The sequence below is a fragment of the Chanos chanos genome, chromosome 2 (assembly GCF_902362185.1).
Source record: "Chanos chanos chromosome 2, fChaCha1.1, whole genome shotgun sequence".
In the NCBI taxonomy this organism is placed as follows: domain Eukaryota; kingdom Metazoa; phylum Chordata; class Actinopteri; order Gonorynchiformes; family Chanidae; genus Chanos; species Chanos chanos.
In genome coordinates this window covers 15,043,772-15,058,624 of record NC_044496.1, presented here as the reverse complement: position 1 = coordinate 15,058,624, position 14,853 = coordinate 15,043,772, and the positions used below count along the sequence as shown (strand labels likewise).

The 14,853-nt window shown below is 41.4% G+C and overlaps 1 protein-coding gene across 1 annotated transcript; it reads left to right on the top strand.

Annotated features, from left to right (window-relative positions):
- Positions 1–2,626: 2,626 nt before the first annotated feature.
- Positions 2,627–3,915, top strand: tlnrd1 (talin rod domain containing 1). The gene has a single exon (XM_030766444.1). The coding sequence runs from the start codon at positions 2,790–2,792 to the stop codon at positions 3,852–3,854; it is 1,065 nt and encodes a 354-aa protein (XP_030622304.1). The 5' UTR covers positions 2,627–2,789; the 3' UTR covers positions 3,855–3,915.
- Positions 3,916–14,853: the final 10,938 nt, after the last annotated feature.

Here is a 14,853-nt window from a genome sequence, read left to right as displayed (position 1 = left end):
TGAGTATGCTTATGAAAAGCACGTCAAGTGTGAGGCTCATTCAACAGAATCTGAACAGTTTGCTCACAGGACACCCCACCCAATGGCACAGTGCCCTGCGCAGCTGTACAACTGACAATGCAGAACCTGTGGCCACAGCACAAGCAGCAAAATTCACGCCCCTAACCGAGATGATACTGTTTAAAAGCGTTTGGCCATAAGTGTTCGCTTGAAAGCAGACAGGAAAACGTCACTGGTGGTAGTAGAGAGTCTTTTAAAATGAGTCTATTCCGTATTTGTATATAGGGAGAACGTTGGGCATGAGCTGCTGATCAGTGAACGCTACATTTGGTAGCTTTGTAGTGTCACACAAGTATATAAACTGAATACAAGTCACGACGAACTTAACCATAATTAAAAAAGAAAATGTGTACGCCTACAATACGACTGAGTAGGCTAATAATATTCCACATAATAATTCGTCAATCAAACTGTGTTCCATTCATTAGGGTCAGAATTTGCACTAAGTGTTACGACCATAAACTGAATATTCCATCGACACATTAAAAAATCATGCTGCAGCCTCGTTTGGCGTTACCAGTTCTTAGTTAGAGAGGGTGTGTTACAAACATTCTAGACCCTCCCTGCATGTCTGCATTGGTTCCTTCACATCTCTTATCTTACTTTTCTTCCAATGTTATGTACGTCCACCATATACGTCACAGTTTTCACAGAGCCAAGAATCACATTTCACAGCTAACTATTAGTCTTTTGGTTCAAGGATAACTAATAATGTTGTCCACGTAGGTAAGGTGAAAGCCGGTCCCATATTTTGAGTAGTATGACAACTACAACGCCGAAGATAATTCGGAGGCAACAGTAAAATGATCCGAAGCTCTGCAACTATTACACTAATCATGTACAATCCAAGAAATCCTTACTTCAGATAAGACATCCAAGAACGTTACTGTATATATTTAAATTGTTGTTCATATAATTTCGTATCAGTGTTTATATGCCGACTATTTTAAATATCGCAGATCGGTTTTATCCCAAGCAAGCTCTCAACGTACATCTTACATACTGTATATTCGGGGATGTAAAGCGCGTGCGAGTACCTAAATCAAATAATTGAATTCGGGGTAGGTGTAGAGCTAAGGCAAGCAGCTCATAAGCTAAATCTCCCAGCTGTGCGTGTGCCACTGAGTGTGATAATAGTGGAAGCAGGCAATATCATTCGCGTATATTACATATTGATCTCTGTGTTTAAATAAGAAGAGCTTTAAAAAAAAAAAGAAAAATGGAGGGCGACCACTCAATACTTTTCTGGAGCGGGAAGTCGTTGGGTGTAACTTTGCCCAGTACTACACCGGTAGTCGAATGAGTCCCACGTCGGGGCCTTGGAAAGGAATAGATTATTTGACAGTGGCGTGACCCTTCAGCGTTTATCGAAAGAAAAGTTTACTTTGTGAAGTGAGTGAGAGCAGGAAGGGAAAGGTCTGTCCATGACGGGATTACGTTGGACTTGAAAGAACAAGACGGAGTGGTTGCAGTTTCGAGGAAGCTATCAGGCTCTGCCTCTCGCCTGTCTGGTTTGCTAGCTGCAGTCAACCAACCAACTCGTATGCTGCCACACCCTCTACTGCTTCCTGATACTCAACATGTAGCGGGAGACTACAACCGACTTTCAAGTTGGGCTAGCAACTTCATCCAGTAATCTAAATTAGATGTAATCGGTGTCGGTCTTAAATTGTGGACGTATCGATAGAAACGTAAAATTCAACAGGTGAAGGATTGAGAAATGGCAACCAAAACCGAAACCGTACATCATATATACCGGACAGCATCGTGCCCTGCTTTCAGCTGAGGAGGGCGTCTGGACAATAGATATGCAGAAGGAACTGAGTCTGCAAAAAGAACTCGTTTATATCACGGGATTGTGTACGAAAAAGAAAAGGTCGAAAGTTAAGGAGGTTGGATGTGTACGGCCTGTTGCTCTTTTGGAGTCTTTTATTTTGGAAGTCGTATGGAATTATGGTGCTCAATCGGCATTACGTTCCCGGCGAGGCTATTCGAAACTCCTCTAGGGGCGCTTGTACCACAACAGGCATGTCACTGCTTTGCAGTTGTAACAGGGCGGTCAAACGTAGTGGGTACAGCTCATCCAGTATTCCAGTGTATTTATATCCTGAAAGCACGACGCAAGCAAGGCTTTTAAATGCAAACCTGTTTGACACAATTTAAGATAGTAATACAGCTAAATGCAGTGATACAGCCGGATGTTCTTTTCACTTGTGTATTATTGGACCGATGTAGATGGAAACAACCTGTGAAAATACTTGTTTGGCAAATTCCTGGGACAAGGTAGAAATGATTAGTTAACCTGCCATTGTGAATTACGCATACGTTAGATTAGAATAGTGTAACACTGAGCAATTTAAAATATATCTGAAGGGATTTTTAATTTTATCCTCCCCAAGCACTCTTTATAGAAGGTGCTTGTAAGCACTCATGTCTACAATCGTACAAGAATGCCAAGCCCTGATTTTTCACCAGTGCCTTTGGTATGGTTGGATAATTTTGCTTGTTTGTTTTGATTCAGCATTCTATTTTCTGAAGGACAGTAAAAGAAGACTTTTTGGCCAGTCAAAAATTTCTCAAAGAAGGTTTTTGTTTGTTTGTTTTTTTTGGAAATTACTCTTACTGAAGAATATGTTATAAGTTACATTTTTCACTATGGAATGTCTGGTTTAATCTATATTTTATACAAAAAGAAAGAAAATCCAGAACTGTAGCTTAACCACCCTATTATGGCTAGTAGTGGATCAGGGAAGTCAGAAAGTGAGGTTCCTACCAACATACAGAGTGGCAGTTTGCAGCAAAGAAAAAGACTTTCATCCATCTGTGACACATGCAAGAGCAAAATGCAGTTGGTAGCAGACTTGCTCCTGCTGTCCAGTGAGACCAGGCCCGTGGTTAACTCAGAGGGCCTGCCGGTGGCTGAGACGTTTGAAAAGTGTCGGGACACTGTAATCGCCAGGACTAAGGCATTGTCCATACTCACCCACGACATTCAAAGCCAGCTCAACATGGGCAAGTTTCTGGAAGTCGGAGACCGGCTGGTGGAGATGGGCGACCTTGTAGTTTCTCTCACGGAATGCTCCGCCCATGCGGCTTACCTGGCAGCCGTGGAGACCCCAGGCTCGCAACCGGCAGTGCCAGGTCTAGTGGACCGCTACAAAGTGACGCGTTGCCGGCACGAGGTGGAGCAGGCCTGCAGCGTTCTCCGGCTGACGGCCCTTGGCGACCTGACCCCGCAGATCCTCCTGGAAGTGTCCCAGAACATCCGAAAGAACCTCACCATCCTCACGGATGCCTCCTCACTGGCCAGTGAGAAATCCAAGGACAAGTTTGCTAAGGAACAGTTCAAAGCCAGTGTGAAGTGCATGAGCACCAGTGCTACAGCTCTCCTGGCGTGCGTGAGGGAGGTGAAAACCTCCCCCAGCGAGTTAACTCGAAACCGCTGCGTTCTTTTCAGCGGACCCCTCGTCCAGTCCGTGCATGCCCTGGTGGGCTTTGCCACTGAGCCACAGTTTTTGGGCAAGGCGGCCACCATCACCCCCGAGGGGAAAGCTGTGCAGACGGCGGTGCTGGGAGGAGCGATGAGTGTGGTTTCGGCTTGTGTGCTCCTGACGCAGGGCCTCAGGGATATCTCTCAACATCCCGAGAGCAGCACCAAGATGGCAGACTACAGGGAGAGGCTTCGGAACTCGGCCTGCGCCGTCTCAGACGGATGCACACTGCTGTCTCAGGCACTAAGGGAAAGATCCTCTCCCAGAACTCTGCCGCCAGTCAACTCCCATTCTGTGAATTAAAAACTCGTGACGGACATATGAATTACGTGCCCTTTATTTGAGATACCAAAGAGAGACTGATCAGGCCTGTCTCTTTTATTTGACCAGTAGAGTGAATGTAGATGGTGTCTAAATCTTCCCGTCGAGGTTAGCTCTAACTTTTTTTTTTTTTTTTTTTTTAGATCTGACGTGGTATAAACAGGTTTTTCTCGCGCTGGATGTGATAAAAAACCTCCCCCAAAACTGACAGGCCGCTCACTTATTAGCCTCACTCACTCATTGTTGGCTCCATCTTTGTCAAAACAACAGTGTAAATGCCCTAAAACAATTTAAACCTGAAAAGTTTACCTCAGTTTTTAGCCGTCTGAAAACAGCAGACCTAATAATGGATGTAGCTTCACTTGTGTGACTGATTACATGTAGTGTAAGAATGGGGAGAGTGTCCTGGCTTATTTTCCATGTGTGAATTTTAATGGGTAAAAGCTGCTGTGAGTGTGTGTCATAGGTTTTACACTATTTACCAGACTTACAATAGTATTGTAATATTTTTTCTATTTTTGTTTGTTATTGGTCATGCATGTACTGGAGTATTTATTTCAACTTATTAAAATGTCGTTTCTCATATTGTTCACTGACAGACTTCTCCGTCTTTTTCAAACATTATGCTTTGCATTTTGAAAGATGTAAAAACAAATATTTACTGCAAAGTCGTAAATATCGCTCAATAGCAAGTTTATTTACAGTACGCCTTATTTACTGGACTTACTTGGCCATCAAAAAAAAAAAAGTTTTAGTCAGTATAAGGTTTCTGCCAAATGTATTAGACATTTGTTAATTAATGATTGAAATATTGTATAAGCAGAGCATTATTTTTGAAGTCTGACTTGTCGTTGTGAAGGCTATTTTATTATATATCGAAAATGTAATATTGTCGAAGTTTAAGGTTTCTTTAAAAAGAAACAATGTGCATATTGCTCCAATTTAAACGGTATCTCAGAGCTATACATCACATTAGCATCAGTAAAACTTTTTTTTATTTTCTTATTCTTATTCTTATTTGAATTATGGAGAGAGTTTATGCCCAAGTATATGGAGCAGAATTACTGGGTGTATATAAACAGGAATAAAATCTAGAGTCAGAGGGTGTTACAAAGTATTATGTGCTCCAAACTCTCTTTTCTGAACCAATCATGAACATTTGCCCACTTAATGTAAAAAACGACCTTAACTTTGATTCAAAGTTGGATACAAACCTTTCGTTTCTCCTAGTGTGACATTCTTTATTCGAAATTTAGACTACGTGTTTACACTGGACCTTTACCCAAAGACTGTCATGTTATATCTTTCATCTTGGTTGTGAGAAATATAATTTCCTGTACTGTGGAATGTTATCTTCATTTAAAAGATTAACTTGATACTGTTAATCAGTTTCTAAATGATAAGGACAGGGTACATTTGGCTGATTTATAAACTCTGAAAAAGTTCTAAATCCATTAGTTTTAAATGAGTCTCAGCAAGTAGATCCCGTGCAAGGTTTTGCATTTTCATGATGAGTTGAAGTATGAGGGATCATAATTTTGTCCAGCTCCTGGCTGATTGTTTTATTTACTGTAGTAGATATGTGCGACTATTTTATATAGCAAAGTTTCAGATTTCCCAGCACTGGAGGATCTGTAGGGTGGAGATCCCTGGGAGTGCCTTTCAAGATCCTTCAAACACGCAGCCTAGCTAGACCGGAGCCTGACGTAATCCCATTTGTTATCAGAGGGCTCAATGAGCCTCCTGCTCCTGTTGCTTTTGATGTCAAAAGTCCAAGTGTTACAGTCCCACACATGGAATAGCATCCTGTTAGCCGGAGATTTTTCCTTTATATTGCCCTCAGTGCAGTCATAGTCTTAGAAACTGAAAATGATGTCAGTATAATTTTGTCTGTACAGTATATATGACTATCACCCTTTTATTTATGATGTCACTCTAAATTCTTCATAGCAAATATGAAAGTCTGTTTTTATAGGATCCTCCACATTCTGGGGTGTTTCAGTAAAGTTCTACATAAAGAAAAGGAAAAAAAAAAAAAAAAAAAGGAACACAAAGCTGTTTTTTGTGTAGGTTTAAGGTTAAAAGGCAAACGTGTTAAACGTTCATGGGCTCTTTAAGCTTCACCTGCTTTAACTGCTGCTCATTAGTAGCTACACAGTAACCAGGAATAATTCACAGTCTTCACAGTTCCTCTGTGGTAAAGCCATTACTGTTAGTGCTCAACAGGAAACCAACAGCCTTTGCTATCAGGAGACATTTCCTTCACAACACAAAATGTCAGAGTAATAATTTCAACGAAGGTTTCGCCCATTTCCTGCCAAAGGAGGGAAGTCTTTTCGATGCTGCTGGTCCCCCTGTCCCTAGTGTGATGTAGTGCTCTGTCTTTTGGAAGGGGTCATGACAATATTTCATGACAGTGTTGTCTTTGTAAACTCACAACTGGGAAAAGACAGACTCCCTATCCACGTCAACAGAGTGCTGTTATTTAGAATCAGTTACATTCAAATACTTCCAAAAACTGAATAACGTTATTCAATTTCTGACAAATGGAAAGTTTTGGCAGTGTTTTCAGTGACGTCTTTCAAGTTACATTATGCACAATACCCAAAAGTTAAATATTTGAGCTGTTTGAGATACAGTTAGCTGTTTAGAACTTCAGTGTCTGTTACACACTTTTTCCATCTATTTCAATTAGTAGTTACAATTCAGAATTTCCAATTTATCTTTGATACAGTAAGGACAACTGCAGGATAATACGCTTCAGTGGAGTCCCTGTCACCATAAGCCAGCACATATCACTCACAGGGAGGTAAAAAGACACTAGAGCAGACAGTCAGAGAACACAATGCTCATTATTAAGAAGCAGAAGTGATCAGATGACATAGGGCTGCCATGTTACCTCCAGAAAGGCCGCATCACTAATGACTCTGGAAAACAGAGTGGAAATTACCTATAGTACACTCGCCTCTGTCAAACAAACATTCAGTTGCAGTGGGCTTTCCGTTGTGTTCTATTTTTTTTTTTCAACTCTCGCTTGTAGTGCCCTTTTAACACTGTTGCATTAAATTGCAGATCCCTACATAAAAATGACTACAGATATATGTGCAGTATATATGTGCAGTTGTGAGAAAAGTGATACTAATAAGTAAAGACAATCTCATTTAACAAACTTTTAACACAAAATATTACATTGCTGTATCTTTATTGAATCAACATTTTAAACAATCAAGGTCGCTGATGGAAAAAGTACGTGAACCTCTAGGATAATGGCATCTTGAAAAGAGGGTAATTGGAGTCAGGCATCCGATTCAATGAGTCAGGTGTCCCAGACAGTCCAGGTGTGGGACTACCTTCTTTGGCATATAAATGAACACATCATTCTGGTTACATACTCTTCGCAACAGAATTTTGTTGAAGTGCATGATGACCCAATCGAAAAAAGATTACAGAGTGTTGTTTAGGCACATATGACTGGAAAGGGTAACAAAACAATTTCTAAAGACTTGGGCCTTCATCAGCGACAACTGCAAGAAATTCAACATCATTGCTCCTTATAGGAGTGGCCGTCCTATGAAGATCAGTGTAAAGGAGCACCGTACAATCCTAAAACAGGTGACAAAGTGACAGGTAAGGATCCGCAGGCATCTCTCACGTGTTAACGTCTGTGTTCATGAGCCTACCAAAAGACAAACACTGAGCAGGAGTTGTGTTCATGGGAGGTTACCACAGAGGAAACCACTGCTCTCCAAAAAACACACTGCTGCCTGTCACAAGTTTGCTGACAGACCACCTGGATCTTCTGCAGCACTACTGGAACCAGGTGCCCTGCACAGATGAAACAAAAGTTTCACTTTTCGGTAAATGTACACAGCATTGTGTTAGGAGAAAACAAAACACTCCATTCCAGCCGCAACGCCCCGACCCCCCCGGCTGTAAAGCGTGGCAGAGGGACTATAATGGTGTGGGGCCGCTTTGCTGACTCAGGGACTGGACGGTTTACGATCGCTGAGAGACCGATGAGTTCCAAGCTGTATCAGGAAATTCTACAGCAGAATGTCAGGGCGTCTGTCTGTGACCTAAAACTCAAAAATGTCGGGCCATCCAGCATGACAATGATCCAAAATACAGGAGTTAATCAACAACAGAGTGGCTGAAACAGAAGAAATGACGTGTTTTAGGATGGTGGAGTCCTGACCCCAGTCCTGCTGAAATGTAGTTGCATGATCTGAAACACAGTTTTAAGTAGAGGAATGGGCTAAATTATCTCCTAACCACTGGACAGGTCTGATCAGCAGTTCCAGAAAGTGTTTGGTTGAGGTTGTTGTCAATAAGGCAATAGAAAGACTGTCTTTATGTATTATTATCACTTGCAGTAATAAGCAGAGGGCATTTTTAGGAGATTCATGCAGAAATTGAAATAGTTCCAAAGGATCCACAAACTTTTTCTCACAACTGTAGGGTCCTTTCTTGGTCGTGTTTGAGAGGGATTAATGTCATGAAATGACAGATGTCCTCTGAGAGACACAGGGGTGGCCCTTTTTCAGGATGCACTGTGTGAGGATTGATGTCAGTCCTGTGAGATGTGATACCCGTGCCTTGTCAAACACACTTCTGTCCTCATTAAAGATACACACCAATAACCTTGTATGGGGATGCTAACATTTAGTGGTCTGAGGCTATCCTTGTGATCCACAGCTTGTGGAAATGTTTTAAATGATCAGTTCAGACATTATGATGTGCCATAACTGTGAATTTAAACTGAAGTGAATCCTATCCATAATATACAATACAACTGTTGCAAAACAGTTTTAACAGAATTTCATTTTAAACTTGCATTTATTCTTGTATGTAACTGTATGACAATGATACCATCTTGCCAGTCTAAAACAAATGTTGGATAATGCTTCATTACAATGCCAAATTATATCAAAGCTTATGTAATGTCCTGCAGTAATGCCAAATTATATAAAGTCTTATGTAATTCACTGAAAGGTCATGCCCTCCCGTGTCATTGCTGCTGACCGTGGCGTTTGCTTTGCACGTTTCAGGACCCTGCCCCTGATTTTTCAGAGCCTGAAATCCCTGGAAGTTGAAAGCGGTTGAGACTCGTTTGAAATTTCTCATCCCTCCTTTTTAGAATGACACTAACAGTGTGTTGGCCTCTTGCAGCCCTGCTCTCGATCCGTGGTTATTCATATTTCTCAACAGTTTTCTGGCACATGTGGGACAGTAGCCTCTTTGTGTAGCTCACGCCCAAACCCTGCGAGCTACAATCAGCGGCGGCCGCATGTTTGGACAGAATGCTCAGCGGAATTGTGTGAGAGGCGTTTTCCCACCCTTCCCCGTGTCCGGCACTAAGTGCTGTCCTCGGTCTGGAAGACTCCGCCCGGTTTGCCATTGTTTGCTGTCCCCAGAGGAGCAGGGGTTAAGCAGGACAGTACCTCAGCCCATTGTTTTACAGTTAAACAGATAAAAGGGCGCTAGCACCTGTAGAGCTGACGGCACAAAAACCCTTAGTGACCCCCTCTGAAAGTAGTCGGTATCTGACAAAAGCCTGGGAACAAAAGATTTTCCCACCCAGGCCATGAGCACACATGACATATCACTGCCAAATACAGACTCATTGCAAAGTGTTCTGTTCTCTCTGGTCCAATGTGTTGGAGTAGAGGGATGGTAACGTGATATGCAGTTTAACACTATAAGAGTGCAGGTCTGTGTTGTCAACATGAGCCAACGGACTCAGCCCTTCTCAACTGGACTCATTATACAGTTCCATGAAATGTATCTGCCCCAGTCATGTTCTTTGTTTACATTTCAAGACCCATGAAATTTATGACATGATTTATTAATTTTTTACAACTCGCTTCAAATCACAATTTATCTTTTAGCTCTTTAATTCTTAGAAATTTGACCCATTATGTGCATTGTCTACTATGTGCATCAAAAGTGTCAAAAAATATAACTGAATGCATGTGACAACAGAAAATAAAGCCAGACAGAGAAATGAGGAGATAACTGTGCAGTGCATGCATTTGTTCCATTTGTAAATTTGTTTGTTTGGCAAAATCTATTAACTCCAGCATGGAATTTGCAGGTGTTGGTTTTTTGACTATTAAAAACCAACTTTGAGGGAACGTGAAATTTATGTTTGGATTTAAAAGAAAGGTTAGCAAAACAACCTCTGTCATGTGTTTTCACAAAAAGAGATTAAAAATGAAACAGGAAAAAAAAAAAGGCTGCATCCGTGTTGTTCTCATTCTGTGTACCTTCCCGTTTGCTTCCCTTGTGCTAATATGAACCAGAAGTAAGGCTCTCCTATGGGAACATTCTCCACACATGATGTCATCTTTCCCAGTTAAGACTGAGTCCTCCTTTTTGTCTTACAAGCAGATAAATACAGATAAATTGTGCTCTAGGATGTGTTACTCCATGAGTTGCTGATGATTACTGCCTCAAAACAAACGGGAGAAGTCATTCCTATGAATGCGTCTAAAGTCAGAGTAATGTATTAATGTGTCTATTTCAGTCTTGCAGGAGCCAATATTCACTGTGATGGTTCCAGGACAGCCATGTTTACACATATCCACAGCAGTGGGATATTTCACACATTCACCTCTTATTGTTTAAGATAGGCACCAACAGTATTTCAACTGAAGCAGTGCACACATAACCCACATAAGCTAGATACCAAGATTGTCTAAAACGCTTTCAGATATGTACAAACAAAACCTTGCGGCATCATTATCTTTGAGGCAAACTAAGTGTACTGTTTTGAAGGTAATGAAGAGAATTGTCAAGGACTAACAATTTTCTGTGCATTACTTCACTTAGGGCCTATTTTCAAATAGCACCCCTATGAAATCAACAGAGGATGACTTGGAGTAAATATGGAAATGGAAAGAGTTCGAATAGTCCTTCCCATTTCTTGGAACAGACAGAGCAGGGAATTGTGTCGTAGGGTTAAATCTCCTGAGCGAGGGAGAGAGAGAGAGAGAGTGTTTAAAAATACTCCATGCTGAACGTGGAGGTGGAAGTGGGACGGCATAGAGAACAGAAGGAGACAGAGGGAGGAGTTCCTCCTGACGGAGGGCAGGCAGAGTGCGATGTCTTCCTCTTGGCTAACATACTGGGCTCTCTCTCTCTCTCTCTCTCTCTCTCTCTTTCCCTCTCTCTCTCTCTCTTCCTCCCTGTCTCTTTCTGTGTCTAAGGTGGGGCTGATTTCCTCTCCCACACAAAGCTTCACAGCCTCTCTTGTATTTTGTCTGCTTGGATCATGTTCTCTTACAGGCACCAACAGAGTGGAGTAGCATCTTCCTGTTGATCTCTGTCCCCTTCTCTCTCTCTCCCTCCCCCTCATAGACACCCACACCTCCTTTAACCTCCTTTCCATTTAGGATTTAGGACAGGGAGTCTTAAAGCAATATATTTCTGTAAGGTATAACTTAAGTGTGATTACTGAGACATGCAATACAGAAATATATTAATTCAGAATTATGTGATGTGTCAAAATGATACTGCTCTTATTACATATAATACAAACAAAGAAAGTATAGCAATAAATCTTCAGCTGATTGGTTTCATTAGATCCACATCCTAATATATCATGTAGTTTGCCATTCACTCATTCTTGCTTTGGTGAACAACAGAGGATAGATAAGCACAAATACGACATCTATTTTCGAAGAGGAAAAACATGAGTAAGTACAGATACACTTGGAGTAAAACACAGAGGGGGGCGGGGGGACCTTTGTCTGTTTGATGTTTTCCAAAAGCTAAGTAAACATATAAGTATACACTTAGTGCTAACTCACTAACTTCCTCTTGTTTCGCTTGTTGGTGGTGGTTTCCCACAGTTTAAGGGATCTGATTCCCTGTAAAACTGCACTATGTGATTCCACTAGAGGGCGTGAATGGAGGAAGTCTGAGCCTGTGTCGTTGTTCATTCATCTGTGTCAGTTTTCTACCAGCAGAGGGTATTACATGTATATATTTCACTATGTTGTGCAAAAATCATAGAGAATGAGTATGTACCTCAACTGAAATGGTTCATTATTAGTTAAAAAGCAAAAAGATATACACACACACTCTCTCTCTCTCCCTCTCTCTCTCCCCCTCTCTCTCACACACACACATACACACAAATGGTGTTATTTACTTCTACTTTTTATTACTGTTACACTCTTCTGCAAACATCATGATAGCCAAGTATATTAGATAACTACCATTTGAGAAAAATAATATAAAATGTAACTCCTACTCTTGGTTCTTAATAAAGATTTTGATTTTCACCAGATGCATTCAGTTTCACTTGCTGTTGTGTAATCAAAGGGCTTCTTTCAGGGTTGGAATAGTGAGTCTTGGTTGGGGAGAGGAGCAATCTTGTCAGTTCAGAGAGTGGAGGAGAGTATTTGAACAATAGAAGTAGAGTGTGGAGCGTCAGTACAAAAGCACATATTGAGCTTCTGACTTGGGTAGAACAGTGGTGCTGTCTATTTGCCTTACACATTAACATTAATACATGGTGAGAGTGTCTAATTTAAAAGGTTAGACAGCATGTTTGTGTATGTGTGTGTGTGTGTGTGTGTGTGTGTGTGTGTGTGTGTGTGTGTGTGTGTGGCTGTATGTGTATACAGTGGGCTGAATCCTACCTCTGTGGAGTGTGTGTTTGTTTAGGGATTCCTGTCTGCCCAATGATTCATAAGCGTGCTGTTCTGCACACAGACTGCATTCAGGGCCAGAGTGAGCATGAGTGAATGTGTGTGTGTGTGTGTGTGTGTGTGTGTGTGTGTGTGTGTGAATGCATATGTGTGTCTTCACTTAGAGGTTCTCGGCACTCACAGTTCTGGGGTTAATCAGGGGAAAAATCCTCCTGAAGTTCCTTTAATCTAGACCCAGAGTCCAAACCTGTATCCACTCTGGCTAACATAAACACACACACACACACACGCACACACACACACACACACACACACACACGCTCAGGGAGACAATGAGGCTGTTCATACACACAGTCGAATAAATAGAAAGTGAGGGAGGACTGGAATAGAGCTTGATGTAACAGACCATGAATTGTGCAATTGAGATTGCATACAAGTGAACAGAATTGTGTTAGATGCAAACTGGTTTCATATTCAGTCAAGTGATGCCGTGGATAAGAGTCAACAAAGCTAGACAAACACATCACTATCTGATTGCAATCTAAAATAATCTGAAGTTTTCAGGCTGTCTTAGTTGAGAGTGAACACCTCTATGAAATCTGAATCGTTTCAAGCGATATGTCTTTGTTTATATCCTTAAACAAGTTTGAAGGAACATATAGACTGAACTCTCCGGCCCAGAATCAAACTGCAGAATTATGAAACACAGAGTAAGTGTGAGGGCACTGAATCCAAGGGAAAGTCAAACTCTCTCTCTCTTTCTCCAAACAGCAGTACAGGAAGAAGGCTGTGATTTGGTGACCTGCGGTGTGAAACTGGGTTTATGTTCAGTGGATTGTAGGGGACGGAGGGAGGGAGGGTACTACTTACAAATGCCCAGTCTCACCCACTGACAGCTTGCAATGCTACTCTAAGAAAGAGACAGAGAGAGAGAGAGAGAGAGAGAGAGAGAGAGGGGGAGAGAGAGAGATAGAGAGAGAGGGAGAGAGAGAGGGAGAGAGAAGGGGGAGACTGAGAAGGAGAGGTTGTTGAACAGTACACCTTTTCACCCTGAATACAGAAACACGCTTCTCCTCTCTCTCTCTCTCTCTCTCTCTCTCTCTCTCAGTTGGAATACTCTTAGGAGCAAGAAAAAGAGAGGTGTACATTATGACCGGATAAGATTTCCATTCTGGGTGCGTGTAAACACTTTCATAAGAAAGGATGATCAGTTTTGGTGAGTGTTTGTCTTTTTTTCTTTTGCGCTGACTAGAATGTAAAATAAACAGTGTCGTCTATGTTAGTACGCTCTGTTACTCTCAATCCAGGGATAGCACATGTATTGGGAACAACCACAGGACATGGATTCATAGACAAGCAGAACTAAATGAATGGAGACAAACTCACTTGGCACAGTCATATCAAACTGTTTAACAAAGAAATATAGTGTAAAAATGACACTGTAGTTTCAGGACAGACTTGGACCTGGTGCATCGTAAGTGTCTGGCATGCATTGCTCTCCAGGTTCAAATGTTTGTCTTAATGAGAAGAGACAGAGATGACCATCCATTACCATTTCCATGCCAGAGTGCACATATCTCACCCATACAGTTTTCATAATAAACACAGAGCATGGAATAAAACTGGAGCAGTAAACACATAGAAATCATTTAAACTCCAGCCCAATGATAATCAAACCAAGAGACTTGCCCTGTCAACCACTGATACTGCCAGCTTTTTTGGTGCTCAGTGCGCATGTGGCCGATTTTATTGTTATTGTGTGAGATAACTGAAAGCAAATTCTGCTCTGAATATTTTACTCACTGCCTCACACAAAAGAGAACTGTTTGTGATTGTCAAATATTTCAATAGACTGATGCCAGGGCTTGTTTTTAATTATCTTACTGAAAGGTTTTGAAAACCATTGCTGGACGTAAATAAAATAATTACAGATATGTACGTTTTTGCTGTGGGTACACGGTTATATTCTCTGCCATACCTGTTCGTTATTGTATGTATGGTCTATGATGGTGTTTTAGGACTTGTAGACCAATAGGACCAAAATGGATGTGGTGACCATAGACTGTCTTTATAGAGACATACAGAGGGATCTCCCTAGTCACTGAGCGTAGCATTATAAGTTATAAAATCTGATGGGTGTCACATTTGATCGGACAAGCAATTCTCTGCATTGTGATCATGTCCAAATGGAAGAAACCTACTTGAGAAATACCTGTTACAGAATGACTTTTCAATAAAATCTTTGTTGTGGGCTTTTCTAAGACTGGAGTTGATGAATAAGTTCTTTTTCATGTTCAGCAATGTAAGATGTTTTGTACTCAGCA

What these genes read in the sequence shown, in the direction of transcription:
- tlnrd1 (XM_030766444.1), top strand. Translation starts at nt 2,790, where the DNA reads ATGGCTAGTAGTGGATCAGGGAAGTCAGAAAGTGAGGTTCCTACCAAC.